Here is a 20,224-nt window from a genome sequence, read left to right as displayed (position 1 = left end):
TAATTGCCTCAGTATTAATTATGCTTACAAATCTAATCTTTAAATGTATCTATACAAGAAATATTAATGTTGTATTCAGTTTTTTGTTGATATTGTATTTTTCTACTTTTTATTATATGATTGATATTCAATGCTGCTGGGTAAATATAATATGATACCATGTTCTCAGCATGGGGCCCTTACTTTGGCACTCGTCTATGTTGATATACCCTGCCAATACCCTGTAAGTGAAGCAATCATAATTTCAAAGCAAATTCTATCGTTTATTTAAACCTTAGAGCTAGAAACTATGGGGTTCTCACTCTTGCTTGCCGCTAATTTCCCGGCTTTCTTGGAAAGCGCTAATCAAAAGTGTAATGCCCAGCGAAGGGAACTAGTGTAAAAGGCAAACAGCAACTGAAAATCGACAGGCCCCATACCGAAAAATGAAAATCTGCAACCGGCAACTGGCAACCGGCAACCGGCAACACTGGCAACCTGCAACTGCCAGCATTCAGCCTGCCACTGCCACTGCGATCGCGCGATGAGGTGAGCTCAACAATTATTATGCAGCAGCAAAAATCCACTCGAGGCGTTGCCCGCAGCCAAGTCGCTGCCAAGTGATTCTAATGATGCTTCTAATGATATAGTCAAAAGCGAAGCGCGACTTGCAGCAGTTGCACGATGCAATGTTCTGGCTGCTGCCTGCTGGTTGCAACTTCCCAGTTGCCGCATGTGGCCCGCGTCTGATTTGCTGGCATGGCGCTTCCATTGCCGCGGCGAGGGGATTGGAGACGGTAGCAATTGCATTCGGTTAGCCATTTGGGGGAACCGCAGTCCGCCTTTAACCCTTGGGCTCCACATGGCAAGATTTCCTGACTGCAATGCTGGGATTAGCGGGAACTTTTGCAATCATTCAGACCACTTGTCATCGAAAAAACAAAGATTTTAAAATTTCGATCTGTAGTTAAAAAAATATACTAATAATATACTATACTATAAAGTATAAGTTAAATTAAATATGTTTTCTATAGCACGATGAGGCACCTCTGCACCCCTGTGTCCGCTTCGGGTTAACAAAAATGTTCTAATACCTCCTTTTCAACTGCTCCTTGCTTCCTCGGCGCGCGTCATACTTTTCCGCTTTAATTTTGCGTTAATCTTGGCTTGCACCTGTTGGATGGTCTGGTCTTGCGTCCGCTTCTCGGTGGGATGGACCCTCCTCCGTCTTCTCCTCCATCTCCTCTGGCTGGGAAAACCCCTCTCTGTTTGCCGCACTTCGTTCTGGGAGCAATGGCGATGCCGTTGTTCAATTTTGCGTGCCGTTGCCGCCTCTGTTATTTTAACAATCTGCCATTTAAGCGTAAAAAATGTTGCCTCGTTTCGTGCCGTTTTTCCTTTTGGTTCTTTTTTTGTGTCTCTGTATTTTTCGGGCTATTTGGTTTGGCAATCATGGCCCGATGGCGCTGCGTTCTCCATTCTGCATTCTGCGTTTGCTTTTTGGTTTCAGGCTCCTTTTTTTGGTTTTATGGGCGGCGGCATTGCGTTAGCTGAACCTTTTTCGGGCAAAACACATTTGAGAGCTGGTTGGGAGACAGACAGGTTGGACGGCATTTAGGTGGATTAGTCCAGACTTTGATTGGGAAATTCTTTGCGTGCACAGTGTAATGTCAAGTGGGTAAATAGGATGTTACGAGTATTTGGAGTTTTAATTTACTTTCACTCAAGCACACAGTTAATTGGATTTTTCTAAAGTTCTTTGAATTTTTTACAGAGAGTTCCTACTCAAGGGTTTATATTTCGTTATATTTTGATAAAGGCCATCCACTTTTGACAGCCGCGGTTGGTCGCTCATTACTGCTCCATGGCCAAAGGCAAGGTAATCCAGGATTGAATCCCAATGCCAACTCAATATCAACTTGTCACTCAGGTTGATTCTCTGGTTTTCGGAACTTCTTCAACGATGAGGGGATTTACTTTAATGTTGGAAAACGAATGTGTTATTTTTAAAAAATATATTGTTAAAGGAAAGAACATTTTTTTACGTTTTAATAGTTGGTATATAAAGTTATAATTGTATAAGAAGTTTAGAATTATGCCATTTCAAGATTGTGTATATGTCGAAATTATAATAAGTGATTCAAAAAGGTGGTCTTGGGGAAAAAGACACAAGAAAATAGTTCATAAAATAAAATAAAATGAAAACACTTATAACTAAGAATTACAAATCATTTTTACAAGGACGATACTTGCGATGAACATAAGGTGAAATAAATAAATACTAATAAATAATACTAGGAGATAGGCAAAAGCTGCTTCCATTTCTGCTTCCATTTGGAATCTGCAAGCTACTTAGTGGTTTTTGGTTTTTACACAGCTTCTAAAACATTGGAAATGAAATCCGCTAACCCGGACTGCAGAAATAGGAGGTGCAGTATCTCCATGGCAAAACTAAGAGACAACATGAGCTACTACTAGCAACAACATCAAACTGCGGCAATTGCGTAAATGATGTTCTAATATAACATCAATTACAATGGCAAGCGGCCATGGCCAAAACGGTAATTATGTAGTCAGCCTCCAAGTTGCGTTTCAGCCGGGTCCTCAACTCACCCCTTGCTCCTCCCTCTGCTTCCCAGTGAGCTCCTCTAGCGGCATTCACGCCTTGTTGTGGCCAGCCTTGTCCTCAGCCTTCACCTCCTCGGCTTCATCCTCTGATCCTCTCCAGTTGTGTAGCTGGTATCGTTGTCGCTGAACCGGCTGGTCTGGCCTGCACGTCCCTGCACTCCACGTCGCCTGTGCTGAAGCCAAAGTAAAGGTGCACTGGAAAAGCAGATCTATTTAAAAGATAATAAGTTCACGGTCCAATCCTCAGATGTATTCTATAGATACCCTGCATGTTAAATAGCAGCACACCAATGTGTGCTTCAACGAATTTAAAAATGTATAAATGAATATAATTTTGAGAGATCATTTCGACGAGGTAAATGTAATTTTAATAAAGAAATAAAACAGGATAATAGAGTACTTTTTGTTTCCAGATACCCTGTACAAAAATAATTACACGCATACGAGTAAATATTAAATTTAAACATTTTAAAAAAATTTGGTCATCCTAGCATTATAAAGTAGTAGCACTGCAACCTTAACAAATGTTTTTAAAAAATGCGTTCTTTGAAATACGAAAGTAATACTGAATACTAATACAATGAACGAAAAGTACAGCAATGTTGAACGAAACGGGAGTATTTCGCAGTCTTTTTTACCATTTCTCGGTGGATTTCAATACAAAACTCATGCATGTTGTTGCCGTTGTGCTGTTAAGCAGCAACAGCAACAACCGTTTTACGCATGCGTGTGGCTACGGGGCCTGTTGCACCTGCCCTGGCCCCCTGCCACGCCCCCCGTCCCCGGTCGACCAACAACTGCATCAGCTGACTGCCGCACGGCTTCAATATAAGTTTTAATTGTGGAAATTATGTGACATATGCTGCTGTTGTCGTTGTGGCCGTTGCTTCTGGGAAGATCGGGAGGACGGCGGTCCGACGTCTGTCATAACTGGTAAGGTTGTAATTAAACTGGTGCTGAGACTACCACCCCCTCACTGCACCCCAACTCATCCCCTTCCCTTCCCTGGCCCATCCCCATACACTAGCACTAACTCTTCTTGTGGCGAGTTCGTTGCCGCCCATCAGATGAAATTGTCTGGAATGGGAAGACAGCATTTTGTGGGTTTTTCTCGGGCTGGTTGTAAACATTTTACGGTTGTTTATTGCCGCCAATTGATGTTTGGGTGGAATCCATCCATTGGATGTTGGATGGTCGACGTTATGCTACGTGAGTACACATGTGAGCAGATGATAGATGAGTCAATTGAATGGGCACTTGATCGATATGTGGGCTATGATGGGTGGGCTTCGTCCTGAGTGAGAGGAGTTTCAAGATAACTGGTCCTACAAATTTCAAAAAAATTAATATTTTATATTGTAGGATTACTCAAATGGTTTATTATAGATAAAATTAATTCAACATTAAGAGACACTTTCTATCATTATGTTTCTATTAATACTATATCTTAGATGTGAGATTTAACATTTTGTCCTCCAATGATTTCAAGTTCAAGAGGTCAAGTACATAAGTACAAGTAGTCAACTACTTCGTGGCCATATTTAATCTAAGGCAACTCCCGTGTAAAACCTATATAGTTACACTATTTTGGATGCTTATGGCTTTAGCCTTCGTTGTTGTTTTACGTCCGAGAACACTTTAACTGCACTTTGATTGATTGATTGCCCCCGAGTCCAAGTAGTTGTTGACTTTACAGCGTGTTTATGGCTGCGCCTGAGTCTTGAACCCATATGAACCCGCCACAAGCCAACCGCAAACACCAGCGCCAACTTTGGCCGCTCCACCCACCGGGTTATATGAACGCAGGCTGAGCATTATGGAGTGTTTGGGAATCGGAGCTCGTTGCTTAACCATAACGGTAATGGTGGACCAACAACCGGAGCGGCCCAAACCTTTGGGTCACCTCCGAGTGGCAGTCGGAGACGGGGATCTCTTATAATAAAAATCAAAATACCGTCACGTAAACCGATAACAAGGCACAAGGCGTCTGTGGCGGAATTGCAGTTACTGCCGAAACGCAATTAAGACCGACATTTTTATGGTGTTCAAACTATAAAATTCATATAATTAAATTGCAGTTATAACTTTAACAGCAGCAACAAGAGGCACACCAGCCACAATAACAGCAGCTACATGCAACGCCAACATCTAGCGAAACTATCATAAAGCTCGGATCGAAATCAAATCGCTGCCGAGAGTGAATAATTTCTTAAATGGGAGCATAAAGTGAAAAGCGAAAATCAATGCAATGACGGCTGAGAACAGAAACAAAAATTACGATCGTTGAGCGTTAGCGAAAATGTAAAAGAAACAATATTACGAAACAACTAAGTCTGTTGCCTATGAATGGTATTTTTACTACATATTATCATAGGGATAATAAAAATGTACTCCTATGGCCAGGCCCGGCGACATGGAATACGGGCCCGGGGGAACACACACACATATATATGTACATATGTAAGAGTAACGATAAGACACGGCTATTCACTTGAATCAAAACTGCAAAATAAACAAAATACTCCCTATCGCCCTATTTCTTTGCAGTTGTTGTGCAGGTGCAGCAGGTGTCGAAAGCTCCTTGCTCTTTTGCTCTCAGCTTAGCGAGCTTTTCAAGCCCTCTCTTTGTTTTTTTCGCTCCCTTTCTCGGCTTACGGTTGCGGGTTTTGTGCCGGTTGTTGTTGTTGCTTTTGCTTTAAAGTTGGTATTTTCATTGATAAATCCCACGGCATGAGAGAGTTGAAAGAAACGAAACCACAGTCGCTTCCAAAGCAGATGGCATGGTATCTTTAAATGTTTAGCTCTATGTTAATTTATAGAGTTACAGTTGCGAAAAAAATAATAGCACCACCATACCTTTTTTTGTTATTGATCAAATAAATTAAGGTTGAGGTACCGATAGAACCAAATACTGATTTTTCGCATAATGCTAGATATTTTTCCCATCCAAAAATGAAAAAAAAAATTTGAATTGTTTATACCTTAATTTTTTATAATTTTTTTTGGGCGGCAAGGTCTAAAATGAGGCGAAAAAAAAAATAGCACCACTATCGATTTTTTCAAATAATCAATAATTATCGAAGGATTGCTTTGGTAAAAAGCATGTGGTTATTAAACTTGACACTTAATCTATTATTTCGAAAATGATTTTTAAAAAATTTCCTTTAAAAAATCATTAAAATGGGACGTGGAAAGCACTGCACTAAAGAAAAACGTGACTTGATCAAAAAACTCATTTCTGAAGGAAAATCTTTTAGAAATATTGGCCAAATCCTTCAATACTCAAACAAAATTATAGGAAATGTAATCACCTACAACGAGAATCCCGAAAAACGTGGGAAAAAACAATCATTGGGCACCCATCTCTTCAAAAGGCTAGTGCCCGAGAGCAAGAAGGATCCATTTAAAGCTCCTACCGAACTGAAAAAGGATCTCAACATATCCGCAACAGTGCAAACAGTTCACACATGTCTAAGGGAACATAGTTTAAAAGGCTGTAGTCCAAGGAAAGGTCCTTTTTTTAAATGGGAGACACATACCCAAGCGCATTAGGTTCGTCAAGGAACATTTAAATTGGCCATGCGAAAGATGGACGAACTTTTTATTGTTAGATGAGAGCAAGGTGGTTTTTTTTGGTGGCAATGGATCTTGATCGAATGTAAGGCGCCCTAGGAACACCGAATATAAGCCAAACGACACAGTAGAAGCAATTAAACACGGCGGATCCAGTGTAATGGTATGGGCATGTTTTTCTTACTATGGAGTTGGACCAATACATTGGATAAAACCATAATGGATCAGCATGTGTATGTGGATATTTTGGAAACGGTTATGCTACCCTTTGCTGAATATGATATGCCGCTAAAATAGGTCTTCCAACAAGACAATGACCCCAAGCATACCAGTAGGAAAGCCAAGGAATGGTTCCAAAATAGATCAGTTCATGTTCTGGAGTGGCCTGCGCAGTCGCCAGACCTCAATCCCATTGAAAACCTTTGGTCGAATATTAAAAAGGCAGTTGCAGCTTTTAAGCCAACTAATAACGAAAGCCTATGGACCGTGATTAAGGAGTCCTGGAGCAATATAACCCCAAAACGGTGCCAGGACCTGGTTGACTCCATGCCAAAGCGTTGCGCAGCTGTTATTGGTAATAAAGGATACACTACCAAACACTAAATTAATGGGATCGGCGTAGTTTTAATATACAATCACTTGTTATTAATGAATTTGTTACTGTTAAGTTTATATTTTATGTTTAAAGCATTTTTTATGAAGTGGTGCTATTATTTTTTTCGCCGTTTTTTGTCATTTTTCATAAAGTTCCTTAAATAAGTTAAGAATTCATAGAACAATTGTGATTTTTTTTATTTCCTAAAAAGTGAATTGTTTAACCTTTCTAAAAAGGTATTTCAGATCCTTTTAAACCCAAAATTGTAGGTAGGAGACTTATTCAAAGTTTTACTGGGCAAGTGGTGCTATTTTTTTTTTCGCAGCTGTATATCTAAGAGATAAAAACTGTGTAATGGAAATTAAAGAAAATATTAAACAATTAAGCAAAACTAAATAAATAATGAATCTGTAATGGCAATTAAACATTTTGTTTACAATTGCATTCACTAAAACAATAGTCTACTGATATACAGTCACATTATAAATTGTTAACATTTTCCTGAAGAAAAAGCGGGAACAGGAAAAAACATTAAAGGAAGATACCGCGGCACTTCCTGCTTTTTTCATTTTACATTTTAATAATTGTGGTGATCTTTCTCCCATGGAAATTTCGCGAATAACATTTGGCAAACAGCTGAGCTATGTTTCGCTCACTGGCACTCTCTAAATGTAACAGGTGCAGCGCAACAAGTGTCGATCGAAGCTTTTGCTCTTCCGTTGGCAAATGTTAACGAATGTAACTTAACATGGCGATAACAGAGCGAACCAAGTTAATTCAGTTACTGCCTCGCACTCCACAGTCGATAAAAAGCTCTCGTTCGAGACAGACGTGCATAACGCAATAACGATATTTTATTCGATCCAAAACCAAAAACCAAACCAACTGTAACTTTGGCGCGACTTTTCGCGAAGCGAAATTAAATGTGAAAAACAAGTGTGCATGGCAGGCGGCAGAGAAAGAGAGAAATAAGGTGCATATGTGCAGCAAGTGTAACGATACCCAATACCCGGGCTAAAGCTGTAGAAAAAATAATAAAAACACAAAAGAAGCAACAACAAATAATACCCCTTAGTGGCCAGCAGCCATGTCTACGAAACTGGAGCAGCAGCACTCGAAGCCCATTCTGAGTCCAACTCGATCCCTGGACGAAGGTTTCGAAAGTGATCCGGATCGGGTTTCCACCGATTCGGAGCATCAGACAAGTGGAACCACTAACACCAGCACTTGCAACAACAGCAATGCAGCCATTACGGCCAGCAACAACAATGCCAGTAAGCTGGCGCAGCTTAGTTCGGCGGCCACTGGGGGCGCAACTAAGACGACATCCGGAGCTACTGCATCCAGCCCTTCGATGGTGAACTCCGGAAATGTCAGGGGCGCACTCACTTTGGCCGCCCCCCAGTTGCAGAGGCGGGAGTTTTTTGCCAAGGATCAGGGGAAACTTAGGCACCAGGCACCCCCACAGCAGCCACGCCTCCAGTACCAAAAACAACGACAACCCCTGGTTCCCAGTGCCGCCTCCAGTGTCCACAATCACCGGTTAACTGCGTCGATGCAGCAGGGATCTTCGGGATTGGTAAATACCCTGGGAACCGGAACTGGAACTGGAACTGCAAACTACCGGCGCGGACGCCGGCTCCACATGAATCCGCCTCGAAACGGAATTAGATCACATTCGGTGGACGCGATTTCGCGGCACAATCGCCATGGCTACGATCCCAGTAGCTTAATCCTGAAGCACGATGGAAATGGCAATATAAGCAGCAGCAATGCCGGTGCCACCACCACCCGCATGCTCAACTACAAGTCGCCGGGCGGAGGCACTGCAGCCGGGGCCCCAGCAGCCGGACAGGCTCTACTCGTCCAGCCGATTTCTAGTGCCACCCTATCTCCACTCGTGGCAGCCGGCGTGGTCGATGTGGTCGAGGGCGGTGGCTCCTCGCCGGTCATCGCCTCGGCCACCCACAGCCTGTACACCTTCTATCCGGCGGAAGGGAATCTCCAGGTGTGGCAGACGGAGTGCGGCGACCTCACCTACAAGTCCTCCCGAAATATGCACCAGCTCCACAAGGCACCCGTGTGCTGGACGCAGTCCATTCCCAGGCAGGCCAGAAGGTGAGTGATTAGCAGCTTGCTATTTTAATAGAAATAATTAAGAAAAGTGAGGATATCAAGAATTTAAGGGAGGCCTTAATATGCTTTTTAATATTTTAGTATATGTATTACTTTGATATGATAAATAATTCATTTCAATTATAAATTTTGGCATGCTAAGTGTATATTGTTAAGCGCGCTACTCGTTATAAGTAAATTGTAATTAAAACAAAGTGCAGAAATGGGGGTTCAAATAATATCTTTATACATTTTCTTGCAAATATTACTTTGGGCAAATCTGGAGAACAAATGTAAAATGCTTTTAAAAATGTCGCAGTTATTCTACAATGAATCTATTGTTGAAAGTTAGTTTCTGTAAATATTATTTAAAATGATTTATTTCCTGCTCTCTTCTTATTCTCTAATTCCAAAGCGAGCATTTTATTTTTAGTTAGACGAGCTATGCTTAATTCTAGAGCTCAATAAATGGTTCAAAATGTAAGCTAATTAGTTAATGGTTCGGTTTTATTTTTGACCAAAAATGAAGTCAAATGCCACTTCATCTATAGCGCTCGGCCAGAGTGAAAGTCTTTTCAACAGCATCGGCCGCAGCAACAACAAGCAGGCCAAGTTAAACAGAGACAGAGAGTGAGAGAGATAAAATATTGTAGGAGAAAGAGAAAGAGGGCTGGGGCAGGCACATGTGTCATTTAACTTGGCCGCGAGGCAGGTTGCAGTGTTGCAAGTTGCTCTGTGGCAATTAAAATGCCTTTGGAGACTTAAACTGCTTCACATTGATTACCCTCAGCACCGTCCCTTGGCACATTGTTAAATTCGGTTTTACATAACTTAACATTGCCCGGGGTTTGCCCGAAATGTGTGTGACCCCAAATTAAACACAAATTGCACTCCAAAATTCAGGCACATAAAGTTTGCCAATTTCGCGCTTAACATTTCCAAAAGACATTTTAGGTTTTTGCCTAAATTTGGGTTGGGTTTCGGTTTATTTTGTTCGCCTGAAGTCTGTTACAATTTTTGCCCACAAAATGTGTCTGAAATATTTAATAGCTGCGGCAATCGTTTAACTTTTATGACTATGCACAGATGTATAAACGTCGAGGTGAAGGGGCGTGTCATTGGTTAGAAATGGCTAAATTGTTCCATTTTAACGATATCCGAGAAAAGCCCAAGCTTAGTAAAAGTAGCCAAGCTTTTCATTTTAATAGGAATGTCAAAAATAAGGTAAGGTGTAAGTGCAATGTAAGGTTTTGCGTCGTTCTTGGAAAGAGTATATTTTTATTTACTATAATATTGTCTAAGTTCAACAGGATACTAAATAAATAGCAAGACCGTTGTATTGATATTGTACTCTATTGGACACTTCAAATGGACGACATGTCAGTTGGATTTTTTAGATACTATTGCGCTACTATTAGATACCCGTTACTCAGATAGTGGGAGTGCAATGTAAAAATTGCATAATTCTTTTAAAATATCTTTAGATATATTTGCATTCGAAATTAAGTTGAATTACATCTTCAGCAACTTCAAAATAAAACAAAAAAATAAGTATACAAATATTAAAATTGAAGGCGTGATAATCTAAAATGTCTAACTATTAAAGTTTTCGAGATCTACACGTTCATACGAAAAGACAGACAAACTAGGATAACTTGACTAGTGATCTTGATCAAGAATATATACTTCACAGGTCCTGTCAACCTGTTAATTATATTCAACGGATCTTGAATGCCTTTGTAGTCTATATGTAAAAAGCTAACTCAGGACGAAAAAAGTTTTTGCTGGGTTGTGTACTATCTTCCTCAGTAAGCGAACATATTTTTTGATATTAACATTTAAGCAATAGGCTTATTATTTTTTTTTGGCCAAAAGGGAAATATTTTGAATTTACTTTCAAATTTTGTGTAACGCCTAAACGGTTTTTGATGTTCAAATATCAGTCCCAGGTTCATTTGGGGTTTTTATTGCATAAGCACACGCAAATATGTTGATTAAAAGCCTTTTACTTTGACTAAGCGCCGCCCACTCCAGAGCCGCAACTGTCTGCCCCAATGGTTGGTAGGTACTCCACATAGCCGTCGCTGAAAAATGGCAAACATTTCAATCAGCAGGAGCAGACATGCAAAGTGTATCAAAAGCGAAAGAAAAGTGGCTGCAGACAGAGAGACAGCAGAAAAGTTGATAAGACTCCCAGGGGCATTCAACGGAAATGTGTACAGTCAATCAAAAGACTTAGGCAACGAACTTGATTAGTTCAACGTACTGCAAGTTGTTTTTATCAATTGGAATTTTTTGTGTAAGCAATGCTTTTGGAGTTTTCTCTATTACGTCTGTTGTCGTAGCAGGCTTGAGTGGAGGTTCGATTGATATCGCACTCGAAAACACAACTCAAATCTACGTTGCAAATCAAATTGCATGATGCGCAAATATTTCGGCTTCGACAGCATCTCTAACACCACAAGAAACAATAAAAGTAAAAGTTTTTATTTCGCATAGGTAAATTTATTTACATAGTTTTGGGTAAATTTTGCGCATCTCTTGGTCTTTTTTACAATGTGTCATTCCCTTGTACACTTTTGCTTTTCATGAGGCATTAGTTGGTTTTTTTTTTTGGATGCTGAGTGGGGATGGCCGACGTGTAGGTGTCCGAGATGCGAGCGTTTGAAAGTGTTTTTTATGTCGCTGTTTTTGTAACTCTTTGATGGGGTGTTGCTGAAGATATGATGTTTTTGCTTTCGGCGTGCGAAAGTTTTTTTGGCTGATGAGTATGGAGTGGCGCTGTTTGATGTCTGCCCGATAGTGCCAAACTTCCGCTTTATGCATATTATGAGAATTTACCAAAATGTTTTTGCATTCGAAAATAAGTTGGCTTTACAAATGTTGTTTGCATGCATGAAGGTATTTACAAATTAAACTGTAATTTTGATCGGAAATTGGCGTTGATAATAATGAAACAGAAAACTTGTATACTCGTATCAAGAACTTTTGTACTTTTTATACTTTTTTAGTATTTGCAATTCAATAGAAATTTTAAAGCTGATCACTATTTGAACTCATTTCTCACATGATAAAACGTATCTGAAAACATTTATAAACTGCAAATAAAGATTATAAACTATTTAAATACACTACGAGTAAATCCAATATCTTACAACCTTGTAGTAATGTTCATAAATATCGTGGACAGAACCAATAATATAACAGCACTTGCCAAGGCTCCGTTTTTGCATGCAAATTCTTAATGACGCCATTAAGGAGCCCATAAATTTGTCACTTAGCCATTGATGCTTGCACTTGGATCGAGATTCGATAAACAAATGCCGCTAATTGCTCCTCATCAGCCAATCGGGAGATATCTAACCATAATTGCTCACTATTTTTCGTGCCGGAGGTGAGGGCTAAAGTTTCCTTCTGATTGCTGTTTTGCCAATCACATTGCCTTGCTGCTAGATAATAAACTTGTTGCGCAGCATTCACTTTGATTGTTCATCATTGAGCTCATACCCAGCGCCGAAATCATCGGCAAATATGGTGCCTAATTTAAAGAAATAAATGCTTAAATAGAACCAAAGACGATCTTCCGTATTTGACTTATGAGATGACTGCTGCTTCTTTTCGCTTAGTGATTTTTTGGCAAAGTAAATACAAATACGAAATTCGTCTGTCAATATTTGTGGCGCAGATCGAAGATTTCTGTGAGCTGTGGGCCTAAAAATAGATCAAGTATTGTAGGAAGAGTCTCAAGGGGCAGCCAAATGAGACAAGCAAACTGTTTTTTTTTCGATTTACATTATGCTGAAACGGCGATTGTTGAGTCCGTCTGTTAAATTATTGTGTTGACTTTAGGCCAAACACTGTCCCACAAATACGAATGACTTAAGCAACTAACTTGTCATTTATGCAATAGGATAACTCGGGGTGATTCATTTTCTTGCCTAATCTCTTAAAGGCTTTTGAAGCATTTTCAATGTCAAATTGCTTAGGGTAATTGCTTTTTTAAAATTCGAACTTTTTTGGCACCCACATTTGACAGCGTTGAAACACTTTCAATTTCAAAGCTTTGATGTCTGTTTTAGCACCATTTTTGGACGAGTCATCAACACAATAGAACTATTAAATGGGGATCTCAATTTTGTGGAAACTTTAACCTGAGTGCCCCCACCACAATTCTACCCGCTTGTCGCTATCAATGACATCAGACACTGTTGAAAATGAATAACCGAAACAAAAACCGAAAAGCAGCCGGAAATGCAGCGCAAAAACTTCCCAAGCCCCTGTAGGGTTTCCCGCTTCACTTCTGTTACATTTTTGCCATTTAGCATTTGCCACATTTGTAATTATGCGAAAATGAAAACCATTCGACCCGGTGAGTCACAGCAACCACCACCAGCGTCAGTTGTCGACACCTGCGACCGCTTTGGGTCACGGGCCAACCATGTGAACCCACATGTGAAGAGTCGGCGAGAGTCGGGTTCAGTTCAAATGTTCAGCAGGGTCGGTAGCGAGCCGAATTGTAAAATGCAATAATATTCGTGTGCTCTATGGCTGCGGCTTTTGTTCGAGTGCGAGTCATGGTAATTATCTCTGGCATATGGACAAATGAATTTTTCTACTGCCCCGCACGGGGTGTGTGGTATGCAGGGTATGGTATGCAAAACTAAATTATTTTATATGCATTTTTTTTGAGGCTTAGACAGCGAAAGTCATCAATGTACTGAAATCGCCAACTGTGACTCTGGGGTTGAAGCGGATCCATGGGAATTTCGAAACATACATATATGTAATTAGTCGTTTCGTTTTCTGCGAATTTACTTATACAAATTTTACTAGCGACGATTCGCAATTTACGAATAAACAATTTTTGGAAGCCCTTATACCCGTTAGTCGTAGAGTAAAAGGGTATACTAGATTCGTTGAAAAGTATGTAACAGGCAGAAGGAATCGTTTCCGACCATATCTAGTATCTATATTTATAGCCAGGTTCAATAGCCGAGTCGATCTGGCCAAAGACATTATAATAATATTATTCTAATGTCTTTGATCTTGTCCGTCGAGATCTCAGGAACTATTAAACCTAGAATGTTAAGAATCAGCATGCAGACTCCAATCTTTTATCGATTTGCAGAAAAATCTTTGCCACGCCTACCCTACCGCCCACAAACCGTTCAAGAACTGTCAGTGTTGAAATTCCGCCTTTGCACTTCTACTAGCTGAGTAAAGGGTATCACATAGTCGGTGAACTCGACTATGCCGTTCTCCCTTGTTTTAAATTCCATTTATAAATTCCATTATACATTTTTTTGGTTTGGTTGTCTAATTTTAATTAAATCATTCAAATTCCATTAATACTTAAAAAAGTTCAATACAAAAATGATTTGAAGAAAGATGCTCTCAAGATAAAAAAGTCACTGCCACCCATAGAAGCAAGCCCAAGAAAACCGCAGAAACCTCACTTTTAATTTGAAAAGCAAAATGCAATTTAAGCGAGGCCAACGATTTTGATGAACCGCTTAGATGTTGGGCCTGAAAAAAAGCCACAAGGAATCGAGATTCGGGCAAAGCTAGAGAACTTGGCAAATAAATACAATTTTAACACCTTTGCTCCACATTCCACTCGGATAGTTCCGTTAGCCAGTTCGGGTATCAATTGTTATTATTATTAATTAGAAAAATATTTTGCTGCCAAGCCATCGCCGAATCCCGTGCCTAGCCGTTCCAGAACTCAGCCTAGCCCAACCCGAGTCCAAACATCGCCTGACTGGAGTTATCGGAGCAGAGGCATCAAACCACTGGGAGCGTCAGCTCGCAACCAGGCGAAGAGTTACATATTTGGTCCAGAGTTTTGATTGGAACTCCTAGTGGCCGTGACATGCGAGCCCCGCCGCTTCGTGTCAGCAAATTAGAGAAATATTTTGTTCGCTCAGTAATTGGCAATTGATCCAGAGATCCCCCGGAACGTTTCGGAATGGAACCAGAAACGAAGCTTTACAAATTGCCGAGAAGCTCGTGGAGCACACGCCCCGAAAAATTCGTTTAACGAAATCAATAAACGTCTCATAAATTATGACCGTTGATTCCAGTTTCTGTCTTTCGGCGTTTTAAGCTGAGAACCTCCACAGGAAATTTGCATTTTCAAATTCATAATTAGCATGACAAAGAGCTGATCAACAAAAAAACATAGCCATATGTATATGTATAAAATTATATTTAGAAAACTATGGTCGGCGATTCTTTTAATTTTCGCTTTCGGTAAAGAAAACAGCTAAAATTCAATAATATTATGCAAGCTACTGCTAGGAAATCAAGAAAACCCATTTTAAAAACAAGCAACCAAATATTTTAGAAATAAGTTCTTTTACTACGCACACTTGTGACTAAAATTGTATTGCAAATCTAAATGCAAAAAACTCCATTTAAATATATATTATATTACAATAATTTTAAAAACTTTCCTTTCCCTAATTTTATGCGTGAGATCTTCGTTGGTTCAGCGATATTCTTTTATATAGATATTTTTCTGGCCAGGGCATTAATTTTACAGAACATGTTAATTAGAGACTTATTTTGTTTTCTGCTGACATTTTTGTAGTAAAAGCTGACAAATTTTGAATACGCAACAAATATACGACAAATATTTTAATTTTATTGGAATATGGAAATTACTTTAATTCATTTATAAAAAACATATTTTTATACAAATAAAATCGGAATCAGTTAGTAAAAATATCAAGATTTGATTGATAGTTGCCTTCCAGTTTACTAAACAACCCCTGAATGTTTTTTTGCAATCGCAACTTAAAGCTTAGCAATATAAACAAGAAAAATTACAGGCATCAGGCCACTTCATTGAACAAAGCGACGCCGAAGAACAATGATATATACAATAATTATATAAAAAGAAACGAGTAACAAATTAAAATAATTTGTTATACAAATGTGCTTTTTTATTGATTTTGAGTGCGTGACAAAAATAATGAAAAACAGTCATAGACGAACAAAGGGAAATGAATGTTCAAAACTATAAATTAGAGAGGAAACAATCCCCAGGTTCTGGACACCATTTTATGGTTAGTGTGGATTACGCAATGAGAATCAGTGGAAAGAATGAAAGATGGGAAATTTCATCTTACAACTAATTTATGTAAACGGAAATACCAAAACAGAATCTGGAATTTGAAAGTTAGCCAAGTTCCTTGACTCCCCGACTGACCGATCCCCTGTTGGATGAGTGCGTAGATCGGCTTAATTGCTTAGCAGAAGCAGCACTCAAAACTCGAATTTGTTTTGTCTTCCTCTGTTTTTTCACACACTTGCGCCCCTTAAGAAGTTCTTTATGAAGTTGTTTGCCTCAAATTACTATAAACAATTCTAATTCAATTTCGGTGACCCGGTCTTTGCTTACTTGGCATTTGATGGATACATTTTTTGGTCTTTTGGCCACAGAGTAGCAAAGGTTTTTGTTGTCATGCAAATGAGCCAAGTGACAGGCCAAATGAGTCTGTTTGCTTTCGAGTGGGTGTAAAGCTCGTCAGCAGTTTACGTTATTTTTTGTTTTGCCTAATTGATTTGGCGATTTAACTGGTTACACTTTGATTTCTACATTAGGGAATATAAAACGACAAGTGATTAACCGCGTTTCGTCTCTTAATAAAATACAAATTAAAAAAACGTTTATAAGTAAAAATTAAGTATTCCATTTTAGATGAACCACAGAGACTATTTAATTTTAGCCTATTTAATCTAGCCTATCAACTATTCTCCATCAACGCTAAGAAAGTACCAAAACCTTATATAGAGTCACAGACGGCGATAAGAGAGTTCCAGCCATGTAACCCGTGTGCCTCATTTGTCTTGCAGCGGTTGTGGCTGCCGCTGTAGATCTTGCTCCTAGTGATGTTGCATACACCCTCACAGAAATGCACTGACAACGGGGACGGCATATTTTCAACACCTGCCTTGCCTCGACTTTGCCCGTCAACCTTTGTGCCACTTTGCCAGTTCTCAAAACTCACTTTTGTGTCATTGCAGCAGTTGTTGCGCTGATGCTGTTGTTGTTCCTCTGGGAGATAAGCGCAAAAACTATTTGCCAGCAAATGGTGTCGTTGTCTCAGCTGCTGGGGATCTGAACCTTGGAACCTCGGGGCCTCGGAAGAAAGCAGGCGGGGATGGCGGGAACGTCGGAGAGCTCGCGTATTTTGCCTGCATGCATTAGAGCAAGTTGGAGGCAGTCAACAAATTAACTTGGCAAAGGAGGAGAAGAAGCCGCCAGGTAGGCAAAGGTAGACGCATCACTGGCTCTTCAGCTCCCCAGGCACCCATTCCCCCAGCCACCTCCTTGCCACCCCATGTTGTGACTGCAAATATGCGAACTGCGCATCTTATTAAGAAAGAAAGTACTTTCTGTCAGGCAGCTGTTGTTCGTTGCCGCTGACTGTTTTCTACCATATACTCTGCCTAGATATGATCTACTATTATTTTACTTTATCGTGGTCAGTCAATATAAAAAGGGCAAGCGCTATTCTCATTATTCAAATGAGAATAATTTAGATATGGCACAATCCACTTAAATGGTTTATAACAAACATAATTTTGAAATTATATTATTATATATAAATTGGATCCTTTGGTTCCATTAATATATGCAACAACAATTGTAATCTAATTTGGTATCTATCATAAATTTAATTTAACTCCGATTAAATTAAAATACCTAAATTAATACTGTATCTACTATAAATTAAGTTGCTTTTTTTTTTAAACATCGCTTCCCTAATTAGCCACTAAACTTAAATATTTGAGACAATAAAAGTGTATTTGGAATTCATCTTTGGCCATTTTTCGGATTTCTTTCTATTATCATCCACACAATATAGCGTTTTTTTCATTCAGTTTGAATTTTCAAGTGCCGTGCGAACTTCAACTTGATGTCTCGTTGTTGTCGAGCCACACAAGATGACTTCCCAGCCACAATCCAACTCGGAGTTGCAGTCTTATTACAAATACCCAGCCTAGAGCCCAACTGGTCGGACTTGTTTGCTGGAGTTTCCATTCGGAGTTTTTCTATCATAATTCCAAATGCATTTAAATTGGCCCAAAAAAACACTAAGAAACCACCAGGTTGCCCAACAAGATTTATTTGTGCTTTTTCGCCAGTTGACTTAATTGCCGCTAATGCAATTAAATACAAATATTTTTGCTTTTGTTGTATTTTTGTCACAGAGCGAAAATATTTTTTGTTTGCCTATTTCCTTAATTAAATTAATTGCAAGTAATAGTGAAGTTATGCGAGCATGCGAATGGAATTTTCAGACATACCAAACTTAACAGATATAACAAAAATTTAATGAAAATATGCAATAAATATTTCGATTGTGGTAATAAATTTAATTATATGTTTAATAGGTTCGGGCATACAGAATAATAATGCTTAATGTGGAGAAACTCAACATAAAGTTTAATAAAGTTTTTAATTTCTATTTCGTATATCGTATATAAGGATTGTTACTAGAACTCATACGCCCTGTGTTTCAGATTAAAAACACTTCTTAAAAATCTATCAAAACTAGGGAAGATAAAGCGAAACCCGGAAGAAGTTCTTACAAAATTATGATTCGTTTTGTGTTTTCCTCAACTCGTTATAGAGTTATATAACCCGACAGCAGTCATAATGGTTAGGCATGCACTGACCACACTCAATCCCCGAGCACCGTTCCAGACCCTAAACAAGATGATCGGACAAAAGAAAATACTCGTAGTATAAGAGTTCACTTTCCTCTCCACGAATCCAGAGTTGATGTTAATAATGGTCGGGTGATGATATAATTGGGTCTGGGCTCCTAATTAAGTCACGCCAAACTTAAGCTAATTCGCAGCTTTAGTTCTTCTTTGGCGACTACACACTTCTAATTGGGCTCAGGCTCAGAGTCAAAGTGATTATGTAAACAAGGAAGTAAACGACTTGAGTGCGTAAACAAAAATTTTACTTGGCTGCGAGCGATATTCGTTGGCTTCCTTTCGACATAAAACGACGGAAACTGCCCAGAAGCAGGGCCCAATTGAAAGTGGTGGGGAAATTTCGAATAAGGTTTCTGATCACTTGCCAGCTAGCTACCTGATTGAAAACGAAAGCGCAAATAGGTAGCAGGAAAATGAAAAGTGCAAATGACAGCCATCGATAATCGAATGACAACAATGAAAACCCTTACCGCCGGCTCTTTTCCTTCGCTTTTCTTTGCGCTGAACACTCTTTATTTCCGCATCGGCGCCCTGTCCGCTTTTCATTTCGTTTTTCTTAAGGTTTTCCATGTTCATTGGAGCGCCGCCGAGGTGAAGGGAAATTTTCGAATGGAAATGCCGAGAGTGATTTTGTATCGGAGTGTTGACCACTGTTAATTAACAATATAAGTATAGAAAACAATCCGAAATGAAGTCAACTCAAATTGTGTTCCGTTTATTTAGCAGACTCCTTATACTATTGTAAAGCTTTTATTTATGTACAGCTTTTCCGTCGGCCATTAAAGTTATGATTTGACTGATTCTTCAGCTAGTTCAAGAAGATTATTATACCTAACCTTGATAAAAAGACATTTCCTTGCAAACGTTTTTCTTTTAAAGTCTTTTGTTTTACTTTCTTTTGATGTAATGCGAAAAGAAAATACCTCATAATATATCCCCTGGGTACTCTCTCTTGTATTGGCGATATTGGCCATCGCCGCGGCAATAACGATAATTTTCTGCTGGAGAAAAATTGCAGCTCTGCTAATTTGCTGTAAATAAACGACGCGAAAATAATATACAATTAATTGCTATTCCAGCTTGGACTTGAAGTCGCAGCTCGGATTCAAGTTGGTGGTCAGATACAGATGCAATGGCCGTTGGGCCAATACATTGCTCTGGTATCCCATGATCATCCGCCACCGGCTTCAGCTCCCCGCTGTCTTTAGTTGGCAGATCCAACCCTCCGAGGGGACGATGGGCAACGCCCACACGCAAAGATTCTTCAAGGGCAATTGCAATTGGAGTTTGGGGCGCTCTGATCGGCAAATTATGAAGTGCCAAGGAAACCATTTAAACGATTTAATGGCACCCTGGGTTTCTCCGCGTTTCCCAATGATCGTAAATAAACAAAACGTAAAAGAACAGAAAGCAGAGCAAAAGTAGAAGTAGAAGAAGCTGTTCCCCATTCGGGCCTTCCTCTCCAATGGCGAAGCCCTCCTGGTGGTCGCTGGGATTAACTCCACATTGGTCGTGGATTGGTAGTTTTCCAAAGCAAATGAATCGATTATTGCTGGGCAAAATGCGAATGGGTGAAATGAATTCATTGGCTTGAGC

General features: G+C 39.6%; 1 protein-coding gene across 3 annotated transcripts in view; it reads left to right on the top strand.

The window, feature by feature from the left end:
• Positions 1-7,579: 7,579 nt before the first annotated feature.
• Positions 7,580-20,224, top strand: part of LOC6535967 — a 48,351-nt gene continuing 35,706 nt past the window's right edge. For all 3 annotated transcript variants that reach the window (XM_002096546.3, XM_039375440.1, XM_039375439.2), the window contains exon 1: positions 7,580-8,893. In XM_002096546.3, the coding sequence (XP_002096582.1) occupies positions 7,863-8,893 (1,031 nt within the window). In that variant the 5' untranslated portion in view covers positions 7,580-7,862. The remainder of the gene's footprint in view (positions 8,894-20,224) is intronic.

Source organism: Drosophila yakuba, chromosome 3R (genome assembly GCF_016746365.2).
Source record: "Drosophila yakuba strain Tai18E2 chromosome 3R, Prin_Dyak_Tai18E2_2.1, whole genome shotgun sequence".
Classification (NCBI taxonomy): Eukaryota; Metazoa; Arthropoda; class Insecta; order Diptera; family Drosophilidae; genus Drosophila; species Drosophila yakuba.
The sequence above is the reverse complement of the archived record's forward strand: the minus strand, read 5'-3'. Positions and strand labels throughout refer to the sequence as shown.